Source organism: Zonotrichia leucophrys, chromosome 1 (genome assembly GCF_028769735.1).
Source record: "Zonotrichia leucophrys gambelii isolate GWCS_2022_RI chromosome 1, RI_Zleu_2.0, whole genome shotgun sequence".
Taxonomy (NCBI): Eukaryota; Metazoa; Chordata; class Aves; order Passeriformes; family Passerellidae; genus Zonotrichia; species Zonotrichia leucophrys.
The window spans coordinates 31,520,744-31,542,905 of record NC_088169.1 but is presented as its reverse complement, the minus strand read 5'-3'; the positions used below and the strand labels follow the sequence as shown (position 1 = coordinate 31,542,905).

The 22,162-nt window shown below is 41.1% G+C and overlaps 1 protein-coding gene across 1 annotated transcript in view; it reads right to left on the bottom strand.

Moving 5' to 3' along the window:
- Window positions 1-22,162, bottom strand: part of AFF3 (ALF transcription elongation factor 3) — a 327,563-nt gene that overhangs the window by 94,082 nt on the left and 211,319 nt on the right. The window contains exon 8 of the mRNA XM_064710766.1: window positions 2,764-2,815. Within this exon, the coding sequence (XP_064566836.1) occupies window positions 2,764-2,815 (52 nt within the window). The remainder of the gene's footprint in view (window positions 1-2,763; window positions 2,816-22,162) is intronic.

Genomic DNA, 22,162 nt, shown 5'->3' with positions numbered 1-22,162 from the left:
AGGTCCATCTGAGCAGTTATTGGAAGAGAGAATCTGTGTTACTCTTTTTTGTGTCTATTTCCTGCAAGGTGGATAGAAAGGCAGCGTTTTGTTTTTTCAGCAGGTATATTTATTTAGGATTGTTCATTAAGCAAACCTGCAGGTCTCAGCTAAGGTTCTACAAAGCATTTCATACAGCAGGAGCCAGCCTGTGCCTCTGGGAGATTTTTGTCTGTAGAGCCAAGTTAGGAAAAAATTGTGACTAGGAAAGGGGACCAAATAAATAAGTAATTTCCAAAGGCTGTTCATGCAGAAGCCTGTGATGATTAGAAGTGAGTCATGGGATCTCAGCCCTGCTCTTTGCTGTGTAGGTGGCGAGCTCTGTCCTGCTCTGCAGAGCTTGCTGGAGCGCTGAGGTGACAGACCCAGCCTGTATCAGCTGCATCTTGGAGCCCTGGTGACTGAGCAGAGCCCTGGCACAGCACAGAACACAGAGAAGATGTCAATAATTACAGGTCATAGTGCTAAACCAGAGGTCCATGTGTGCCTGCCAGATCAGCAGGACTTCTCCACAATCCCATCTCTGCCTAAACCTACTCATGTTCTTTATGCACAATAAACACTTTCACATGTCCTTTTCGGCTTGCTATGAAGCAAACCAGAATTTTTTCTCTCTGGCTCTCCCAGCCTGTTTCACTCTGACGTGCATCACTCAGGATCCTGTCTCCCTGCCTGAAGGACACCTCTCCTGGCCAGCAGCTCCTGCCTCCCCTATCAGCCAGCCCCTGGCTGCAACACCATGGCCCCTTGGTCTGCTTTTGTTACTCTTCAGACATCCCTTCTATCCCTCACTTTACTTTGTCCTATGCTGTCTGTGAGCTGTATTTTAAACTATCTAGACAAGCAGGAAGAGTAATTAAATGTGAAGTGTTTCAGGATGAAATATGTTAAACAAAAAGAAATTGAATAAATATGTAAATAATAGAATCTATGTGCTGCATCTTAACACCAAGAAGCTCTGCTCAAAATAGATGAAACAATGGTTTAGTATAAATATTAAAAAGTATTGATTTACCTGTTGTGTGGAATATATTGTAAAATAGAGACATCTAATAAAAAGAGTTAAAGAAAATCATGTCCATCCTATGAACCTAGAATTATCTGTATAAGTTTCTGAATTTCAGAAGTCTAGATCCATCCAGCCTACCCATCTAGATACTCCAGTTACCCATGACTGAAATAATCATATTTGAAGCTCACATGGCTTTGCCCCAGCCAGCAACAGTACCATGCATCTGCTTGCTCACTCCCCCTGCCCCAGTGGGATGGGGAGGAGAGGCAGGGACAAAAAAAATGTTTGTGAGTTGATACAAGAACAGTTTAACAATTGAAATAAAATTTAAAAAAAATAATATTGTAAGAATTATAATTGCAGTGAAAAGGGAGACAACAAAAAGGGAGAGAAATAAATTCCAAGAATTTATTTCCAAGAAAGAAGGATAAGTGATGCAAAATATGATTGCTCAGCATCCACTGACTGATGCCCAGCCCATTCCCAAGCATTGATTGGTGCCTCCCAGCAAACTCCCTCCAGTTTATGTACTGGAAATGATGTTCTGTGGAATGGAAGTCCCTTTGGCCAGTTTGGGGCAGCTTTCCTGGCCACAGGCTCCCCCAGCTTTTGGTGCATCTGCTCACTGCTGGAGCAGGAGACACTGAAAAGTCCTTGACTTGAGGTAAGCTCAGCAACAACTGAGACATCAGGGACTTATCAATGCTGTTCTCACACTGAATCAAAGCACTGTACCAGCTAGTAAGAAGAAGATTAATTCTATCCCAGCCAAAACCAGGACAGAAAACCACATTGTATCTGTGAGATGCAACCAGGAGCAGTACTGCCCTCATATACCCTGGTGAAGGCATGGGTTGTGCATTTTAGGGAAAGAAGGAAGGGAAGGGAGTCTTGGCCTCTCACTCCCAACCAAATCATCCATGCCAGGATACTGAGAGGAGCAGAGCATAGCACTGCCTGGCAACAAGGCACTCAGCTGGTCACGGGAAAGTCAAGCTCCAGCCCAGTTCAACTGAATCCTTCATGATTTAGACAAAACACAACAATATTTTAAGGAAAAATTGGGAGACACTTCCTACAGCCAACAAAACCCAGCTCCCCTGACATATGGAGAATATTGGATGGTGTATCTGCTGCCAGGCAGGTAGTTTGGGGTGTTTGAAACACAGTTGCTGTAATCACTGTGTTACAGAGTGAAACAAATACACAAGCCAAGGCTTTTTCTCAGTTTTCTTTAGCTTTCTTAGCAGCATGGGCCACGCAGAGTCAGGACCAGAAATGCTCAGAGGAGAGGCCAGGGCTGGGGGGATGCTGGAGGCAGGTAAGAGATAAGCAGCCCAGCAGCTAATCCCCAGGGCCAGCTCATGATTGCAAAGTTGGCCTGAACCCTTAATCCAGAATTCCTGTTTCTCCCCTCCTTGGCCACTCTTTAAAACAAAACAAATTCAAATCAGAAGGAAGCTGATACAAAAACCTTCTGGGTCGCATCAAGGTAATAAATCAAGAGCGCTGCAGCATGTTCCCCACCAATCCAGCAGTTAGCACACGCAGGCTGGCTCTGAGCAGCAACATCTGTTACTCCACTTACAGTACTGCCATGTATTTTGATAACCTTTCTGTATGTTTAGAAAAAGCATTAGCAAAATATTTGCAGTAGCTCAGTCTCGACATGAAACATGCTTCAAGTGACATGTTACTTGTCTGGTTCTTACCTGGTCATTCTCCTCTTCATCACTGCTTAACTTGAGGTCATCTTCTAGCATTCTGGAAAGCAAGCAGAATAAATTGTAACCTATCAAAATGCTTTAGATTGGATATTTTCTCAGAGCCACCGTAAATATTTAATAATGTAAATAGAAAATAGAAAATATATTTTATCCCAGGAACTTTGTAGCTGTGACACTGTATCTTATCCAGTTGCTATCAACTAACTTTTAAATTAATTTCCTACTATTGCTGCTTAAAGGAAAATGTTTGTTTGAGTAATAATGGATTTTGCAAAGATTCTTGTTATTACAATCACTGACAAACAATTTTATATTCTAAAAAGAATATTTTTGATGCTGACAGGTCAGTACTTTCCCTGAGAGCAAATTTTTGTCCATTTGGCTTTGCGCATACAAAACAGAAGTAGATATTTACATTGGCAATACTGCAGCACAAAATAAGGTTCAGTGGTGTATCCCAAAGGCCACTTTTACTTTATTGCATGCTTGTTGTAAAACTGACATTGACTGAAACAATTAAAACTAAAATATATTTTCTTAGTGCACAAGAGTATCCACAGGATTTCACTGTCATGTAAATATAGAAAATAATGAATCTTTTCTAATGAGGGTTTCATCCTGCCTTCCCATATCCTTTCCCCAACTTGATTAAACTGGTTCACAAAGAGGAATCTGGTTTTATCTCCATACATTTTTTTTTTTTACAATCTAAGATTAAGTAACCAGGAGTTAAAGGAGTTGAAGACGTGCAAAGATTTCCCCCAGTGCTTGAAAAGTCTTAGAGAATAGGACCTATTTTTAAAATGTGCCTCGGTAATAATAGTAATAATTCAGAAAGTTGCTAATTTTTCTTGCACTCTGGGAAAAAAGAATCTGTAATTTCATCTCAGCTCCAGAAGAAAGCTTGGTGAGCAATTCAAACACATCCTGTGCCGTGGGTGGTCCCTGGAGTGTAAGTATTGCAAGAAGACATATGTAGTAATTTCAAACCACCTCCTTGTACTTGTGCCTAGATCTTCCAGGAGCGTGCCTGCAGAGCACGACTCCTCCATGGGCTGCACGGTGTGCCGTGGCTGAACAGAGCCCAGAGCCCAGCACGCCCTCCTCAGCTCCTCGTGTGCGCGCAACCCCAGCCTGCTGCTGCTGCCACAGCTGCCCCCCATCTCCCCACGGCGCCTCTCGGGGAATGGAGGTGGGTGAGAACAGGGCTGGGGGCTGCAGCACAAACTCTTGCTAGTTCATGTCTTAAAGATTCTCCTCTTGCTTTTTCCCCCCACATTTCCTTCTACTTGTGCCAACGTTTCTCATCTGTAAAATCAGCGTATCAAACTCAGCAAAATGTCTTGGCAGTGCAGACACCTTGAGCATACAGGACACTCATTGAGCTGGACGGACTTGACAATCTCCCATCAGGACTTGCCTATGTTTTATCTCAAAGTATGTCCATTGCCAGGAAGAAGCTCTCTCTGCCATCTCCCAAATCAGCAAACCTTTGATGGCCATATCAATGCAGACACTGACCCAGCTAGCAAGTGCTGTTGAGAAGTGGGCAAACAGGACAGGTATGATGACACAGGATACAGGTCCTAGGACACAAACCATGTCAGAGAGGCAAAACTTCCTGTAAACACCACAAGATCCATACTGGCCTTGGATCTCATCACTTACAGGGATCCAAAAAATCTTATAATTGCTCATGCTTTTAATTGGATCTGCTTAGGCCATGCCTCAGAAAGCAGTGCATGAAAATAGAAAGCTCAGATCTGGGATTTGGCACCTATGTGATGAAATCTGCACTGATAGTGATTTAACCAGAAAGTGGTATGCTTGTGTGAAAAGGAGAACTCCCAGGGTGTCACTTCCTGCTCTTCCTTGAGTGCATGAATTTCTGCTAGTGATGTGGTAGTTAAGTACATTTACTTTAGGTTTAGCAATTTAGTTCTTCTCCTAAATGGAAGCTGAAAAATCAAAAGCATATAATAAAACATTCGAGATACCTCTGTGTATTTATCGGTGCCCTGGATTTTTGTATTAACATATAAAAAAGTGTTTTTGTGAGCTTGTCATTACAAGCAACTAGGATATTTAGAAGCCTTCAGGCTGTGTGGTGGTGTGAGACAAGGACTACAATCCAGTATCATCCACACAAAAGGAATAACAAACAGCAGCACTGATCCTTCAAACTCTCCTTGCTTGTACATCTTAGACCATCCTTATTTTCCCTGTCTGTTTTTCATTTCAGAAGTGCTGCTTTCCAAGAAAAACACTGCCTGCCTGGGGCTCACAGCCCCTTTTGGAACTATCATCAGACTACAAACATGCTCCTAGCACTGGGGATAGGAAAAATAACCCGATCATCATAAAATGATTGCTTGCTTGCTTTTTGCCCCCCTAAGAGAGGGATCTGGCAGATACAAGGCTGTATCAGGTTGCCAGTACAGGTCTACCTTGTAAAGCAGGAGCTGTGCAGGTATAACCTCTGCGCCTGAAAGTCTTCACTGGCTCCCAGACAGCTTTCACTCTCAGGTGAGGCCCTCAGCCCTCATCCACAAAGCCACAGCCAGAGCAGGACACTGTCACCTGGCTTGGGCTGAGGAGGGGACGTTTATGTTACAGGGATTCCATTTTAATGGTATATCGATTTTAAGTATGGTTGTTTTTGAGGAATGTTTCTCCTTAACAGCTCATTTCCATCCTGAAAACAATGGTGGTTGAAAGAAAAATTCCACAACTGGACCACTTGAAGACCCCACTTGAAGAGAGTGAGAACAGAAGTAAAACACTCTAAGCTCACAAGAGGTGTTACATTAAATTGTAATTTATCTCAAAAGCACTTTGACACAAATTCAGCACAGAATGAGCTTTGGTACACCCTGTGTTAGCAGAGCACTTCAGACTACGTTTAAAACAGCCCTTGTTTAGGATGGGATTTCTTTACATAGTCTGGCAAACTTAGTATAAGGATGGAGGGACAAGTACAGACAAGCTCATGTGCAAACACAGCCTTTACACTTTTTTCTTTACACTTCACACTTTACACTTACACCAGTAAGTGACATCATGCATGGGCTTTCAGGTTTTTAAAATCAACCTGGCTTTGATGTATTTGGGCACTAGTAAAGAGGTAAGTAAACACAACCTTGTAAAGAAAAGCCAGAAAAATGAAGTGGTACTCAAAGCAGCTCCAAAAAACACACAGCACCACTTAGGGCTTCTGCACTTGAAAAGGGCACATATGGCCAGGAAGTCACTTTGCAGAACCTAATTATACATTTTAGTGAAATCTCTGTGAGGTTGTGGAGGCAGTGAGGGGTGGGCTCAGGCAGGAGTGCTCACTGCTCTCTCATTAAGGCATTTGCTGCTTTCTCTACAAAGAATGTGACAGGTAGAGCCACAATGAAAGGAGAGGAGGATGGCTTTGGGATATTGGGAAATGCCTCCGCAAGCCAGCTGGTTTCATTCTCCAGGAACAAGGGGTTGCAGCCTGGGGTGATGGGCCATTCAGTTACAGGGGAAAAGGAGGGGCTCTGCAGGCTTACTTATGTGAAGAGGAAAATACAGAGTGGTCTGGAGGGCACTGATGTACAACATCTGCCAACATCAACGTGACTGTGTGCCCAAATCTCCTGCAGCTCTTTAGAAACCCTGTCCTGTTTTAATCTGAGGGTTACTCACTGCACTGGTTCAGAAGGACACTGGGGCTGGGGTAGCCTTGTGCTGTACTGCAGAGAGACCTCTGGGACTCTTGCTCATCTCAACATGCCAAAGGGCCAGGGCTTGCTTGTGATCAAAATCACAGGGGATTTGGGATGGGAGGTCATCACAGGCTGCCAGGGAACCACCTTGCTCAAATGGAATAGTTGAGACTCGCAACTTTGCTGTTTTGCTTGTCTGCCTTTTTACCTGCTTTGTCACTGCAGGAAAGCTAAGTCCCTAGCACATGTTACCTTCAGCCCAGCCCGAGTGCAGGGAGCAGCAGGAAGACATCTGGTTTCCCCTCTGGGAATTAACATCCAAGTAACAACAAGTTTCAAGTGTGAGGGTAGAGTCAGGCCTTATGTCAAAGATTTCTGACAGAGCTGGATGATTCTCCTTCTGATAAGAAGGAGTTGCTGGGGAAGGAGATATCAATGCAGCAGTGTCTGGAGGAGGTCGTTCTCAAGAGCCAGCCAAGAATCTGTGGTCACTTTTGATGTATGGAGCGACTCTGAGGTGCTTCCAGCATAGCCCTACTTAGGAGGATATCTATTCCCTTTTACAGTGAAGACATGCCTGAATCCTGGAATTATTCTTCACACCTGCTGGTGCACATAAAAGAAGCAGCAGGCCTAACACCTTGTATTTCACTTTAACCACTGATAAATTTCACGTTCCTTGGCCTAATGGTTTCTTTCCTTTCCCCTGCAAATTACTTACTGAGGCATAAAACTCTCAAAAAATTCCTCTGTGGTTTGTCTTTTTTTTTCTGATTAGAGAAAGGCTCCCTTTTGGCATCTCAAGAGAGGTTATACAAATGAGGGACACAAAATTCTATGTCCCTCTGGTGGTCTAAGCTACTATACAAGATATGGTCTTTCCTCATGATAATGTTGCTCATTATAATGACCAGAAAAAAAAATCAAGAAGGGAAGGGAAAAATATTGATAGTAATTAAATCATTAACACTAAAGCTTTAGGAGAGAACATGCCAATGGCTTGTGAGCACAGGATATAAATATATGTATATTGCAATTGTCCTTTAAATAAAGTCAGAAGTTGCTGTCTTTGCAATCTGTAAAATATCTCCAGAACGTGTTAATCTGATCAAGTGTATTGTTCCAGTTTAATTCTAGGCAGCATCTCAGTCAGAATACCGTGTGCACTATGGATTTCTATGATTTCTTCCCACTATGAAGGAAAGAAACTTCTGTAGTGGAAAAATACTTTGATTTTAGCTGAAGCAAAGAGTTGCAATGAAATACCAAAATCAAATAACTAAGTGCTCTGAGTTTAGGCTACCACAATATTTTATTCTGAATGCTTTTGGAAAATTATCTTATTTTCAATGTACCTTACAGGCATTTTATTTTCTTTCCCATAAATGCATACTGACCTTTCAAGAACTGGGCATTAGTTTTGATATTACCAGAAACCCAGAAAGAAAATAGATATTATTCTAAGTAGCAGTATGCTGGAAGACTTTCAGACTGACCCCAGATGTTTTAAGTCACAACTGATGCACTGATATAGGAGAAGAAAAGTATTCCTTCACATTATAAAAAAAGCAAAACAAAACCTTCCTGGGGCACAGCACAGTATAAGACCTTTAACTCTTGTCCCCAGAAAAATGAGAGAGAATGCCAGGTGGGAATCTGATGTTCCTACCCAGACTGTGCCCTTATGTTACTGGGATTGTTTCAGCTACGAGTGCTCACGTATATAATATGACTTAAGCTCCAATAAGACAAATGTACCTTCAGTTTCTGGCTGTCTTCCATTGCTTTCTAAAAGAGAAATGCTAGGAAAAATATGCCTGGTAAGAAGTACAGAGAATTCATAAGAAACAGATGAACATGTTTCCTTTCTTAAAAAAAAAAAAAAAAAAAGAGAGAGAGAGAGAGAGAAAAAGGAAACTAATGTTGTTGCTATAACCTTGGTTACTTGCACATAACAGATGGGCAGTTATATTCACTACTTACCTACAGCCAAAACAGGTATTTCAAACAGCTTTGTTTACTAATCCTAAATATAGGAGTGGCTGCTTTTATACAGTAGTAATTTTTAATTAATTAGATTGTGATTGCTGAAATTATTTTTCACTCTAGTGCTATAACTGATGCAAATGTTTCACTTTGGAAAAGCTCATGCATTTGTATTATCTGAAAAGTGTAGTATTTATTTTTGTTTTATACAAAATAAACTCAAAAGCTTATGGATTAAGGTAAGCAATGAGATCAAGAGGATATTTTATAAGTGCTGTAACAGGGCTTTCAGCAGGATTGTAAGACCTCTGCAAGCACTGCTTGCAGCATCTAAAATTCACTCTGAATATATGATGTTTAAGTCGTATAAATCCCCTAACAAACAGTTTGTGCAAGTTCTGCTGCACGGAAACATGCAGGAAAACATGATTATATAGAATACCATCAAATCTAATTAAAACAGAAGGAGAAAGCCAGTAAAATCAGGCTGGTGAAATATTAATGCTGGAATGAAGCCTATATATCAATGTGAGATTTAATTCCAGAGTGCAGAATTTAAATGCCTGAAAAACGGACTCAGTCTATAGAAATAGAATTAGCAATTTCAATAAAAAATAGATACTCTGAAGGAAAAGTTTTCTGTCCTTGGCTTGAATCCATCTAGGCTGGTCTGCACTGCTCTTCAAAACCATTTAGACCAGCTAAATATTCTGCTAAATTCCCATTACACTGATGGTCTCATTAGAAATGCAAGGCAGTCCTCTCCAAGGGATACAGCCATCACTCTCTCCTAGGAGCAGAAGCTGAAAAAAGGTTTCTTCTGCAGCAGCTGCCCCTGTGAGCGACTGTGTTTGCCCTGGTGATGTTTTTCCCCTATAAAAAAAGGGACAACAAATGCAATTGAATCATACCCTGGATTTTTTAAGTCTTTGGCAGGGTGGTGAAAAAGTGCCCCACAGACCACAGCACTTTCTGAGAATGATTGGGCAGAAGGACCCAGAGTACCTCCTGAAAAATGAGAGAGATTGAGGAAAGCAAGGAAACTGTGAGGCTGCTCCCCGAGCAAGAAAGGCACCAAAAAATGTACAAATACTCAGAAGAAGGGAAAAGTGATGAGCAACATATCAGCAGCTCACCCCTAAGTAGTCCAATCAGTCTGAGGGCTTGCCAAAGTTTTATGGCTAATCATGCTCTGTGTGACAGGAGGAAGCACATTTGAGGAATAAGAGTTTTGAATGTGCTTCTTGCAATTTTCTGATCTGTTTCGTGCCTCCCTGCCCCTGCAGCCCCCAAAGCTTCTCTGCGTGTGATTAGCAGTTATTTACTAATGCTCTCCTTCTGATTTCTGAGCCATTGCTGATGCTGCCACCTAAAAAATACTCATTTCAAATGTGAAATGAAGTAAGAGTGCATGAACTGCAGCACTGCCTATGTGTCAGCCATTGTGGCAGAAATCTTGGGGAATTTAATGTGTCTGAGACAGAGCTGCCACTGCCAAGTCTCTGAGCTGAATGTGCAGCATCTGATTTTGTACTCAGTGATTATTTCCTTACAAATGATCTCTTGACTGCCTAATCCCCAGCAGTACAAGCATATGTCCTTATGCTGGAGTCCTCATGAGGGTGAGGTTTACCCCACATTTCAAGGTACATCATGAATGACCCTCAGATTTTGCTGGCCAGTGGTGTTCCAGCCAGTGTCTGTTTGGTGACATGGAGGATCTGAGGCATACAGATACTTCTCTCTAGGGTAGCTGATTTTAAATAACATATTGTCTCTAGACACTGTTCAGCTTCCTGTCTAATAGGCAAACCTGCTTTTTCTCATGTAAAAAAATATTTATTGACTCTAAAATTATTACAGCTTTAATACTTCCAGTTAATGAGGGGCTATTGCCAGAATTTCTTTATTATTGTTGTTTTTCATGTACCTTAAGAAACACCATATTCTCATTGTCCTTGAGCTTTTGTCTAGTATCATCCCTTTCGTTTATCCATAGTCAGTATTTTACATTTTCTTTTTAGACTGTTATATTGCATGCATATGTAATCATATTACATATATTTTAAATTTCAAGTCTATTGCACAAATTGCTTTTTCTTTCTAATTACTACTTTTACTTGACCACTGATGCAGAACTAGCTTTTTGTTGGTTTTTGTCTTGATTGTGGAAATGCAGCCTTTTGCTAACCTAACAAACTCTGCTTTAAAAATTTCATGCTGCCTTGTTTCTAGGCTTTTCTACCCCATCAATTTACAGTCAAAAATTTCTTATGCTTTGGGACACCTACCTTTCCTTATTGGGACTGTCCTTTATTTTTCTGGCTTGGACATAATAAAATCATGGTCTGGTTCACAGGCAATCATGTGCTTCCCATTCACTGACCAATTTATCTTTATGCACAGGAGGGGTGAGAATGTCTGGTAAAAAGTCACCAGTGCTAGAAAAGTGACACAAAGACCATCTGCAATCTTTACTCTACTTTCAAAGCTGTTTGTGGGGACCTCTGGTGATACCTTCCAAACTAAGACCTCTGCAATCCACCTGATTAATCTGCCTTTCCTTTACAGATTGATGCCAATGGAGCACCTTCATCCCCTCTTATAACTGAAGTCAATATTCAGTTGATATTTTTTCTCTGGGATAAAGAAGAAATTTGTTGGACATCCTGAGCTGGAATTTTCCATGTCAAGAAAGGCTAGAGGAGGAAAGGAACAATTCCCAAAGGCTCATGGCTGACTGGCTGATACAGAGAGGCTATTGCAGAATATATGAATGGCACAGGAACATATGGGAACTATACCTCCTCCATTCCCTCTGCAGCTACAGCCAGTAGAAGCACATCTGTGAAAGACACACCAGGACCCCTGAAGTTTTCAGCATTTCCTTTCAAATACTTTGCCTAGCCATTTCCTGGAAAGTCACTAAATGTATTTTACTCAGTCCTGTCTGCAATACTTATAGCTTCATTTAGTTTTAATATAGTTATAAATGGGCTGTAGCGGCCTGCTTTTTTTAATAACTAAGTAAATGAAACCCTGTCTGTAATAATAAATGAACCATCCATCTGGGAGGCCTCCAGTAAAAATTTCAACAGGTATTTATTGCTCCTTTATGTAAACAGTACTCTGGACAATACAAGTGATTATACTCTCTGTCAGCCCTGTCAGGAAGGAGACAGTAGAGTTTTGGATGAAGTTCCATAGCATACACACTGAATTTAGCGGTTTATTTGACTAGATGGAGAAAAAAATGATTAAAAGAAGAAAATAAACAGACAAGAATTCAGTTGGCTACTGTGAAAGGAAGCATACCATTTTATTTAAAGATATGGGCTGTGAGGATAATCTATAGAAAATCGACCGGTCTGTAGTGCTACAGACTTCTCACAACTCCAGATGCTACTCAGACAGCTCCCTAAACAACCCCACCTCCTCAAAAGTGGAAGGAGTTTCACTGTAAAATCAACACTTTACAGAGACTTTAAAATATATTGTGCCCTTATAGGTTCACATAGTATGGAAGAGCAGTGCTTTGGGAGAATCTCCAATTGAAGTGCAAGACACTGAAACTCATGCTATCCATCCCTGAGGGTCATCCCTTTCATTCATGGGCACAGTTCACACTCTGGGAAGGGCAAAAGCATGACACTTTTCAAGTAATGAAATTTTAATTTAAAGAAATCTTGCTGTGAAAATCATCTTCATACCACTGTTATATTCTGGCTCCTAATTACACACCATTACATTCACTATTGTTGGAATAATACAATGTCAGAATAAATTGTCAAATAACTAATTCTAATAACTAATTTCACTGTGTGGCAAGTGGGGGGGGAAGGAAAGAAACAAAAGGCAGAAAGACCTGAAAGCTCACACATGGCCAAGGTGATGTGCTATCACTCAATGCTGAGGAGCGAGCAATAGGGAGTTCTGTGTGTTAAAAATGCAGGGGCCATTGTGACTTTTGTCAAAATTTACAGGCCTCAAATTTTGTGGGAATGGGCTTAAACCTCTCCCATGAGCAGATTTCTCAGAGCCTTTCATTTTCAGCCAAGATAGGCACAGGGAAAAATGCATTATTTTTTTCCTTCCAAGGCAGACTGTAAAAGGAAAGCAAAGCGCTCTGCCCAACACCAGGCAGATTCTGCTCCATGGGACAAATGGATTGCTGCTCCTTAGGGGTCCTGCAGCTGCATGCTCATCTCAGAGACAGGGAATGCCCTGCTCCTGAAGCTGCATCCATGGCCAGGGTGTTTCCAACAGGGTTACTTAGCTTATCAAGCTTAATTTATTAGGAGATTGTGCATTAGTGATAGTGCTCTCTTTATTCCTCTCTGCTTTAATATGTTGGGGAAGAGGGAATCCCAGCAAGGCAGACATCTCTGAACTGACAGCAGTCCCACCAAAATAGAGGAATTCTCAGGTTTGCTTGAGGATGGGCTGAGGGAAAAAGGGAGAGAGGGAACAAGCTGCTAAGGGAGCTCCAGGACTTGGGGCACAAGTTCTGCAGGGACAGGGAAGGTGGAGGCTGGCACTGGCACCTTGAACATGGCCATGAACTTTTCTGCTGGGGGAACACAACACATGTGCAAGCTGCTGTGGTCAGAGAATTCCTTTGCTTCCCATGGAGCAGCAGTGATGGGATGGGTGCTCATTAGGGTCCCATCAATTCAAACTGTGCTGTGCAGCTCCACTGTGGGCAGGGTTTCCCCCAGCTGCCCTGAGGTCTGATGTCACCAAATGCTTCCAGCTTGCTTGTTTCCCTTTGAGATAACCCCTTCTAGGATGCATAATTGGCTATTCCTCTTTCTTAGAAATAATCTCCTTTGGACATAGCAGCAAAAATAGTCAGCTGAGGGCTGCTCCTCAGATGAGAAGAGCTTTATTCCCAGCATTCAGATGCACATGATGTGCAGAAATACACCACCTGCACTCCAATGTATATGTATTTAAAAAAAAAGAAAATAAAAAGTCCTCTTTCTGAAAAACACTCTTTGGAAAAAATTATGAATTTAGTTAGCTCTCAAACAGTAAACCACACTATATCTCCTTTTTAATGTCTCTTTTTAAATATACACCAGGGAACAACTCTCATAACTCACTTGAAACACACTATCTTATGAGTTATAGGTCAGTCTTCTATGCTCAGAGTGTGTGTTGCACTTCCACACAACCTTATGAATTTTCCATCCCTCATCATTCATATCATGTCAGAATATCTATTACAAACCCTTGTTTGCAAGAAGGGCTTCTATTTTATCCTTTCCTTTTATCACTGCTCTTAAATTTTCTTCTGGACACCAGCTTGGCATACTGGCAGTATCATGCTGGCAGTTTCTGAGAAAAAATCAATCAAAAATCCCATGTCAGGACTGCAAAGAAATTGCAAAGAAATTTTAAAGAATTGAAAAGAAATAGCCTATTTTAACTAATAGGAATAGTGCATAAAAATGAATTAGACACAATTGTATTCTGATTGCCAACTTCTACCACCCAGCAGCAAACCACCACAACCATCACATAAAAAATATTCATTTGGAAGTCTAAATGATGTCTGATAATGCCTTCTGCCATCCTAAAGCTTTGGAAATGTTGAATCATCTTGAGAAAAACAGAATGTCAACAATAATTTTTCATGACGGCTCAAGCATGGACAACACTGACTAGAGTCTTGTGTGAGGGATTTAGAACTAAGGGCAATTTTCTAACACCGTTTAACCATGAGGAACAGTGTGAGGACCAGCCAAAATGCTTGGCAATTGCTAGATTTGAGCAATCCTTTTCCCTAAATAACTAAGGAAGTTTAAATTCTATATAAAATTATAAATTGCAGCATTTATGAGATGCTGTGCTTTTGTTTCCTGCTTTCAAAAACATTACTTTGAAATATGTTTGTATCTAGTACTGTAACAAGGCTGCCCAAGCACTGTCAGGAGTAAGGTAACCTAAATGAAATTATCAGTTCTGAATGTAGTTCTTTTACATTTTGCTGAGAAAATTAACAAAACTATTTTTATTTTCAGTTACCCCAGATAATTTTTATTGTATTAAACAAAATATCAATTACCCCTGCTGATTCAGAAGCTAATCTAATTCCGTTTGCAAAGTTCTAAACCTAGATTTGTTTTGAGTTTCATATGGGTCCACAATACTTACTGGCTTCTTTCATTTTTTCCCTCTCATTGGCAGTTAATTGAAACTTTCAGGGAAATATTTTTTTCTGTCATCAGTTGTCAGACTGACATTAAATAGATGCAAATATCCCCAGCAGTGTTGTGGGCAAGTGTTGCAATGAACCAAGCACACAGAATTTGGATTCTCAGATTGCTACGTGACTGAAATGGAAGGATTTGTGTTGCTGGTTTTTTAGTTTTGTTTATTTTATAGAAAGAGATAGGAAGAATACTTGCATAAATCTACTCTGTTACATAGCTGGTTGTTTGGTTTGTATGTTTGTAATTTAAGATTATCTGATACTGAGTTCCCAGGAAAAGAATTCTATGTAGGCCCAACAGGATCTACCTATGGATCTACCTTTGAAAAAATGGCTTTAAGTATTATTTAACTTGCTATTACTTGATGTCAGCTTCAGTCCAATCAAAACAATCACTATTATTTCAGAAGTATTTTTGGGTATGGAAATAAAATATGCAGAACTTAATATTGTCAGAGCTGTGAATAATTATCTGTTTGATATTTAAATAAGAATAAACCCTACAGATAATCATATATGAATTTAGTACAACTGCAAATACGGTGTCTATATTGTGCAATATATATTCAAAAAGTGATATATACAAGGAATGACACTTGACTTTTGAAAAATTCAATTTAGTAGTAACATTGCTAATGGTCAAAAGTAGATCTCCTGAACTAAATGTATTGGGTTACTTTTATCATCAGTGTCACTCTAATAAAACCAGTTGCATCAGCAATTAATTTAGCTCACTATATTACCTTCAAGGCAAATGACTTTTACTGATAAGAGAAAAAACTTCAGATGTATGTATTATATCAGGCACTTAAATATTTTTAGTGCTGATGACAGCAGAGATGGCTGATAAAAATAAGAAATAAAATAGGCAAAATGCAGGAGACTGACAATAAAGAGCTTTGAAATATGTAAATTACTTTCCAGAAGTTCTACAAACCCTTAGATTATCTCCAGCAGAGTGTTTATTAGTCTAAAGAAATCACTGTGTATTTTTCAATGTACTACTGAAAGGTTTTTCCTGTTCCAAAAATGCAGCAACCAGCCCTCATTACATCTTTTTATAAATGTCTCAAAAGCTTCAAGTTTATTTGCAATTGAAAGGAGTTCCAAAGAAGAACAGAGAGTAAAAAAAAGGAATTCTGTCAGAATTTTCTTATTGATACTTTCTCTCACTCTTCCATCTAGCTGAACACACTTGCTCTCCTCATTACCAGGACCATTACCTAGTATGGAACAGGATCCATCCTATCAAGACCAATTTGCTACTGGGTTTCATCCTATTGCACTGTTCTCTAGTGAGAGATCTCTGCATAGGTACATTTCCCAACACCCTAAGAAATCAAAAGTGAGCAAACCCATGATAATTCTCATTCAGTCAGACAGAGGAAATAGAGGCAAAGAGATTCATTGCTTTTAAACAAAGTCACTGTTCAGCCAGAACAGAAACTCCAGGTCCTGCTGGGATGGGCACTGCCTCAGATGCGCCTGTGACCCAACATCTCATGCTGTTCACTCTCTACTTCATCTTTGAGCCTGCACTAGGAGGAGATTTTAAGTGAAAGAAAGCAAAGCCAAGGTGGAGAGGTGAAGAGGTGCTGAAACTGTATCTTCCTCCACATAAAAATCTCTCTTCTATCAGAGCACAGCAGAGCTACTGCAACAGAATATGTCAACATATTCTCTGGCAAACAGGCATTCCTACCTGAGACAGGGCAAGAGGGTTTTATGTAAAGAATGCATTTATTCATCTGCAGAATGTTGCAAATAAAAAACAAAATTGGACTGGACGATTTCAATTTCTTCCAGAAAAACCCATAACATTTGACCTATTTTGGTATTCTAAATCAAAATTTGATTATTTTAAGCTACATGTGAGAGATCATTCATTCCTTACAAGGATTTGTTATATTGCTTGTGTAGATTAGGATTAAATATTTTATCACGCTGGGACTGTTAACTCTTGATGTTTTTTACTGCTACACTCATGCAGTTATTAACTCCTAAAAGTCTTTGGTTTGGGCTGTAGTTGCTTCTTCCAGTAGTTTTTGGGATATCTGAAATGCACTCAGAAGTGGACTTTAAATACTTGTTTTTTGGTGGAGTTTTCCCTCATCCTTGTTATAGCTATGACAATTGGCCTGCTAATTATAATCATGGGATATTAGAAATCCATTTCAGCAGAAAGGAGCAGCAGACAGGTGCCTCGTGCAGCCCTGCCTGGGACCACTGGGGCTGTGTGTGGGATGTCACTGCAGCTGGGGTGATGGCCCCTGACTGCCTGGCTGATGGGGACAGCTCTGCTGCTGGTGGTGCCTCAGGTTTCAACTTTTATATTTTTCAGATTCTGTACTGCTTTAGTGTGAACTTCTGAGCTTCATATTAGGGGATAGTAAACTCTCTTCACAGGGTAGGTAGACAAAAGAATTCCTTCTCTAGCTGGGGGCCAAGGACAAATGATCCAAATCTCAGGCCCAAGAGCATAAACAATGGTGGACTGAAGAGAGGAAAACAAGAAGGATGGGACTTCATTAGCTAAAGTTATAATTGGACAATTAACTGCAATATGCAAATGGACCAGAACTTATAAAAGTGTGGAACCCCTTGACAGGTTGTTCATTTTGTGACCATTTTGGGTTCATCCTGGGTGTAGCCCTGGCTGGGCTCTTGTGCTCCCCAAGGTGTATCCATTGAGGCTTTCTAATAAATACCTACTTTATTGTTTAACTCTATCTGGCCTCTGTTGTGGGTCAGCCTCCACAAGGCATCACCAGCATGGCTTTCTGTGGGGCCTAGCTCTGTCCCAGCCCAGCACTGCCATGGCAGTGACCCCGCAGGCAGGCAAGCACACCCCAAATCAGCCAAACACAGTGTCAAACTCGGGGTGTCCTTTGTCACAGTGAGGAGAGGCTGAAAATGAGCTTGGAAGGATGGCCATGCCCTCTGGGGTGCTCTGGGAATGAGGGGAGTGGTGCCCACAGTCTGCAGCACCTACCCATGCACAGATCTTGGGGCTACTTCTGATGCAGCTGAAACACCAAGTATGGAGACTTTGTCCCACAGCCCCAGCTCTGAGCCGGCAAAGGGTGAAATGGAGACATGGGAGGGGCTCTTCCCCAGCTGCCTGTGGCTCAGGGTCAGTCCCTGAGGAGTTCTGGGATGGCACTCAGGCCTGGAGCGAGGGACACTGTCACACATACCCCAAGAAATCACACCAGGGGCTTAAAAATGTTGAAGACCTGGGCAAAAGCACACAGAACTGAGTGTCTATTTAACAACAAACAAGGATATTTGGAATTGAAACCCAGGCCACAGCCCCATTTTGGGGGTTCAGGCACAACCCGAGCCTTCTGCATCTTTGTTCTGACACCATCCCGAGGTGTTGAGTGCCCTCTGACACCCACAGCAGGAGGAGGGCAGGGAGCAGGCACTGGCGCACCCTGCAGGGCATCACTCCTGGGCATTAAGGCCACACCAGCCCTGCTCTCCTTCCTCTGAGGACACTGAGCTTTGTGGTTTTAGCTGAAGCATCTTCAGTGCTCTTCAAAGATGGTGATGCTGCTGTATCACATTGCCCCCCTGGACAGGCAATGAATGACAGCTGTATAATGTACGGTGAGCATCAGATCACCAACCTCAAAGAGATTTAGGGGAAAAAAATAATAATACAGACTGAAAAATAAATAGATGCAGACTAGGACATAGAAATATTTTCCACAGAATGCTGATTAATGTTGCATCAAATCACAATAATATAGCTCCCAAGGCTCATTTTCCTATTTGTAAAAGGGTAATAATGATTAGCTTTACCAATGTTTGTAGCAGGCTTTGAGAGGGGCTGTGTGTTCAAAAGAAATATTAATGACCTGAAGAGGTCATTAGTTTAGGGATATTCTCTTGGACTGGCACCAAATCTCCTCTGACTCTACCTAACAAATCATACAGCAAAGAGTGAACTTCCATCTGCACTAGCTTCAGGCATATTTTAAATTACTTAAATGAGTGTAATTGCAAAATAATTTTATTCCACTGTTTTATAGCAGTTTTCCTGCTCTGCCAAAGGCAAGACTGGCAAGCCCTTGAAGGACAGGAGGCTGCTGAGAGGATCATATTTTGTCAGGACTTCTGAGCCCAGAGGACTCACCTCATCTCAGCTAACATCCCATCAAACAGGACCAGCACCCTGAGCCCCACCACCAGGCAGGGCACCCTGATTTACACATTGGCACTTGGTCTGAGCACCTGATGAGGTGCTAACTCTAACAGGTCTGTGTGACTTGACTGTAGTCCTAGAGGTAATTTCCTACACCTTATTACCACACAATAATGGCCTCTTAACAACCAGACTAATCAAGAATTAATGAGGCACTAAAACACTTTAAGGAACAATGAAGGATTTAAAAAATTTCTCTTATGTGTTTTATTTAAAAAGCAATTAATTTAATAGTTACTGCCCTTACTTTGGAGTCATATAAAAAGTCTTGGTGCTTATCAAATGTATCAGTTGAAAGATTTTATTCATTTATCAGTTATTTACTTATGTGAGGCTACACATAACCTCAAGAGAGTAGAACCAGATTTGGGCCCTGTCTGCCTCTCTCATGGAATTCCATTTCTCTGCTCAGGCACTTTCCTGCTCTCACATGGTGAAGTACAACACCAAAACCAGAACAAAGTCAGCACAAATTCACACTACTGCCAAACAGGGATTTTTTTAATTATCTCTGGAAACTAGAGTGTCAGGGATTTTTTGGTTTGTTTTCTTTTGTTGGTGGGGCTTTGGTTGTTTTTTTTTTTTTTGTTTTGTTTTTTGTTTTTGTGAAGAAAGGGTGCACTTCAATGGGGAGCCATCCTTGACAGAGGTTTTTGAGAAACACAGTGAAATAAATAGTGGGGAAAAAAAAGTAGGGATAATTTATGCTGCTAAAGGATTTAATATCAGTGACTCCATGCTGAATTAAAGACCAAAAAGATGTGCCTTTACCATTAGCCTGGAAGGGATAATCAAAACCAAAACATGTTCAAATTTGACTTATTTTTAAAAACTTCCTTCTGTGGTGTAAGGATGGGGAATATATCCTGGTTTGCTGAGAAAATCCCCAAATAGATCATTCTGTGACAGATAACAGTTATGGTTATTAATTCCACTGCTGACATTGAAATTACACTGATTCCAAACATAATGGATAAGTAAATAGCACATCAGAAATTCTCAGATGCTTCCACACTTCCTATGCAATCAAAAAAAGAGAACTCCCTCATTAAATAATACACTGTCAGAAAAGGCAATTTGATAAAATAAACCTATCTGTCAATCATGCCTAAAGTTATAAAAGGAAAACATTTTGTAGCTAAGTAAAACTTTTCTCCATATTAATCTCTGTCTCTCTCTTTTTATTTTCTTTTCCTTGTGTGATTCTTAAAAGAGAAGTAATGAAAAACTATGTGCCCTAAAGGAAGATTGGGGCAATACCTAGCACCTGACAAAAGAGTTAAAAGTTAGTCTTTACCATTAAACAGAGATGACACGATGGAAAAATCAAGGGAGAAAGGAGGTAAATGATGATATGCACTAATCCAGAAATCTGAGCTACTGTGGGTGTATTTTTTGTATCTCTTGCTATATACATCTCTCTATTTCTTTTCTGTTTTTCAGGAGACATGGAGACATGTTTTGTAAAAAAGAAATAGAAAATGGCAGGGCTCACACAGGTGAAAAACAATAAGAAATGAGGCTGCAGGTGATGAATCCTGACAAAACCAGGAATGCAATGGTAGGAAAACAACACAAAGGTTGAGGCAAGGAAGAAAATGAAGGGAAAAAAGCAGAAGGGGTGGATGGCAATGGATGGACAGCAAGCGACAACAGAGAGAAAGAGAAATCAGAAATCATAGTGTGCATTGGGCCTAAGGTGCCCAAGGATACCTGGAGAATAGGAAGGGTTTTGGCGCTGCTCCCTGGGTTTGCTCTACTGGGCTCCCCTCTGCCCATTCACAGCGCCACACTACCAAAGCATCAAACACTACCAAAGCAACAACAAATGAGGCCACACATTACCCAGCTGCATTACAACAACAGTGGGGTTAATTTTTCATGCCACCTAATTTCATCAACACTCTGGGCTGGGGAGAGGGGAAGAGTTGTGTAACATGGTGTGATGGGTGGAAAGTCTCTGAACGTCACTGGGTCTGGTGGCCAAAGATGGAAACGGGGTCTGGCAGCTTCCTCTCCATGGCTTTGGGAGGCAGCAGCTTCTTAGGACATCAAATACTTAATTAACTGAGCTGCAGAATTGTAGGATAAGATTCATACAGGTCCTTCTCTGATGGGAGAGTGTCAGCCTGGACCGTGCTGTTCTTGGTGAGTCCTTAAAGCTAATGCAATTCATACAGAAGACATTATTTGAAAATAACCAGAGATTTATTTGAATAAAAAATCTGAGTGGATGACAAGACCATGCAAAGAAATAAGATGAGATTTTAATTTCTCTCAAGTAGAAAAACCTAAGTGGCTTGAGCAGGAGGTATTTGCTTTGCAGCTAGGCACCCGAGCTTTTATGTTCTTCAGTGCACAGAAAGAGTTGTTCTCATACTGAATTCATAGCTCTGCAATGTCATTGAGCCAAATGGGATCATGCTAAAGAGATACTTGGCCATTTCTGTTAGATAAAGATAAATCAAAATAATTTTAAAAGGAGTGCTGTTGCTTTATATAATCTTTTCACAAGGTCTGGAGATGATGGTTATTAAATAATCCACCTACTTTTGTCTGAGGGAAATATATACAAATTTGGAATAATACCAGTACTATAGGTCCTTCTACAAATCCTACCTTTAGCATTCAGCGTTCTGCCCACTTCTCACTGTTTATGCATTATGTATGTCTTTATACTTGTTTAGTCTTACGTGTTACATATAGTAATGGAAACCCCTAAAATCCTGGATGACAAGTCTTCTGTTACCATACCTCTGATCTTCCCCCTTCTCTCTTTATTCCATTGTCTCCCAGGCTTCAGAGCTGGCAATTTGGTCCCTGACTCCTGCCTGCTCAGCATCAGTCACAGGATGCTGCTGTGGGTGCAGCAGGGCTCCTCACAAGAGCTTGCCTGCTGAAGAGTGGCATCACCCACTCCTAGACAGTAATGAAATACATGCAGAAGGCTCAGGGAGAGGTTTCCTTCTCCTGAATGCAAAGTCTGCAAGAGTAAAACTCTTCAGGAGGGGACAGGGCATCTGCCCTAAGCTGGCCGTGCATTTCCTGGCTCCTGGACCCCTCGCGCAGCAGAGCCGTGCTGGGACAGCCGAGCTGTGGGACAACGCTCAGGGTGCTGAGGGCAGCTGGGAGGGATGGGCAGGAGAAGCAGACCTCCACTCTGACAAACACGGGAACCTCTTTTTCCCCCCCGCTCATCCCACGCGCAGTCACTTCGTAGCAAACCCTTTTTTCTACACATGCCAGTCATCCTGCTTTACTGAGGCTGCTCTCAGT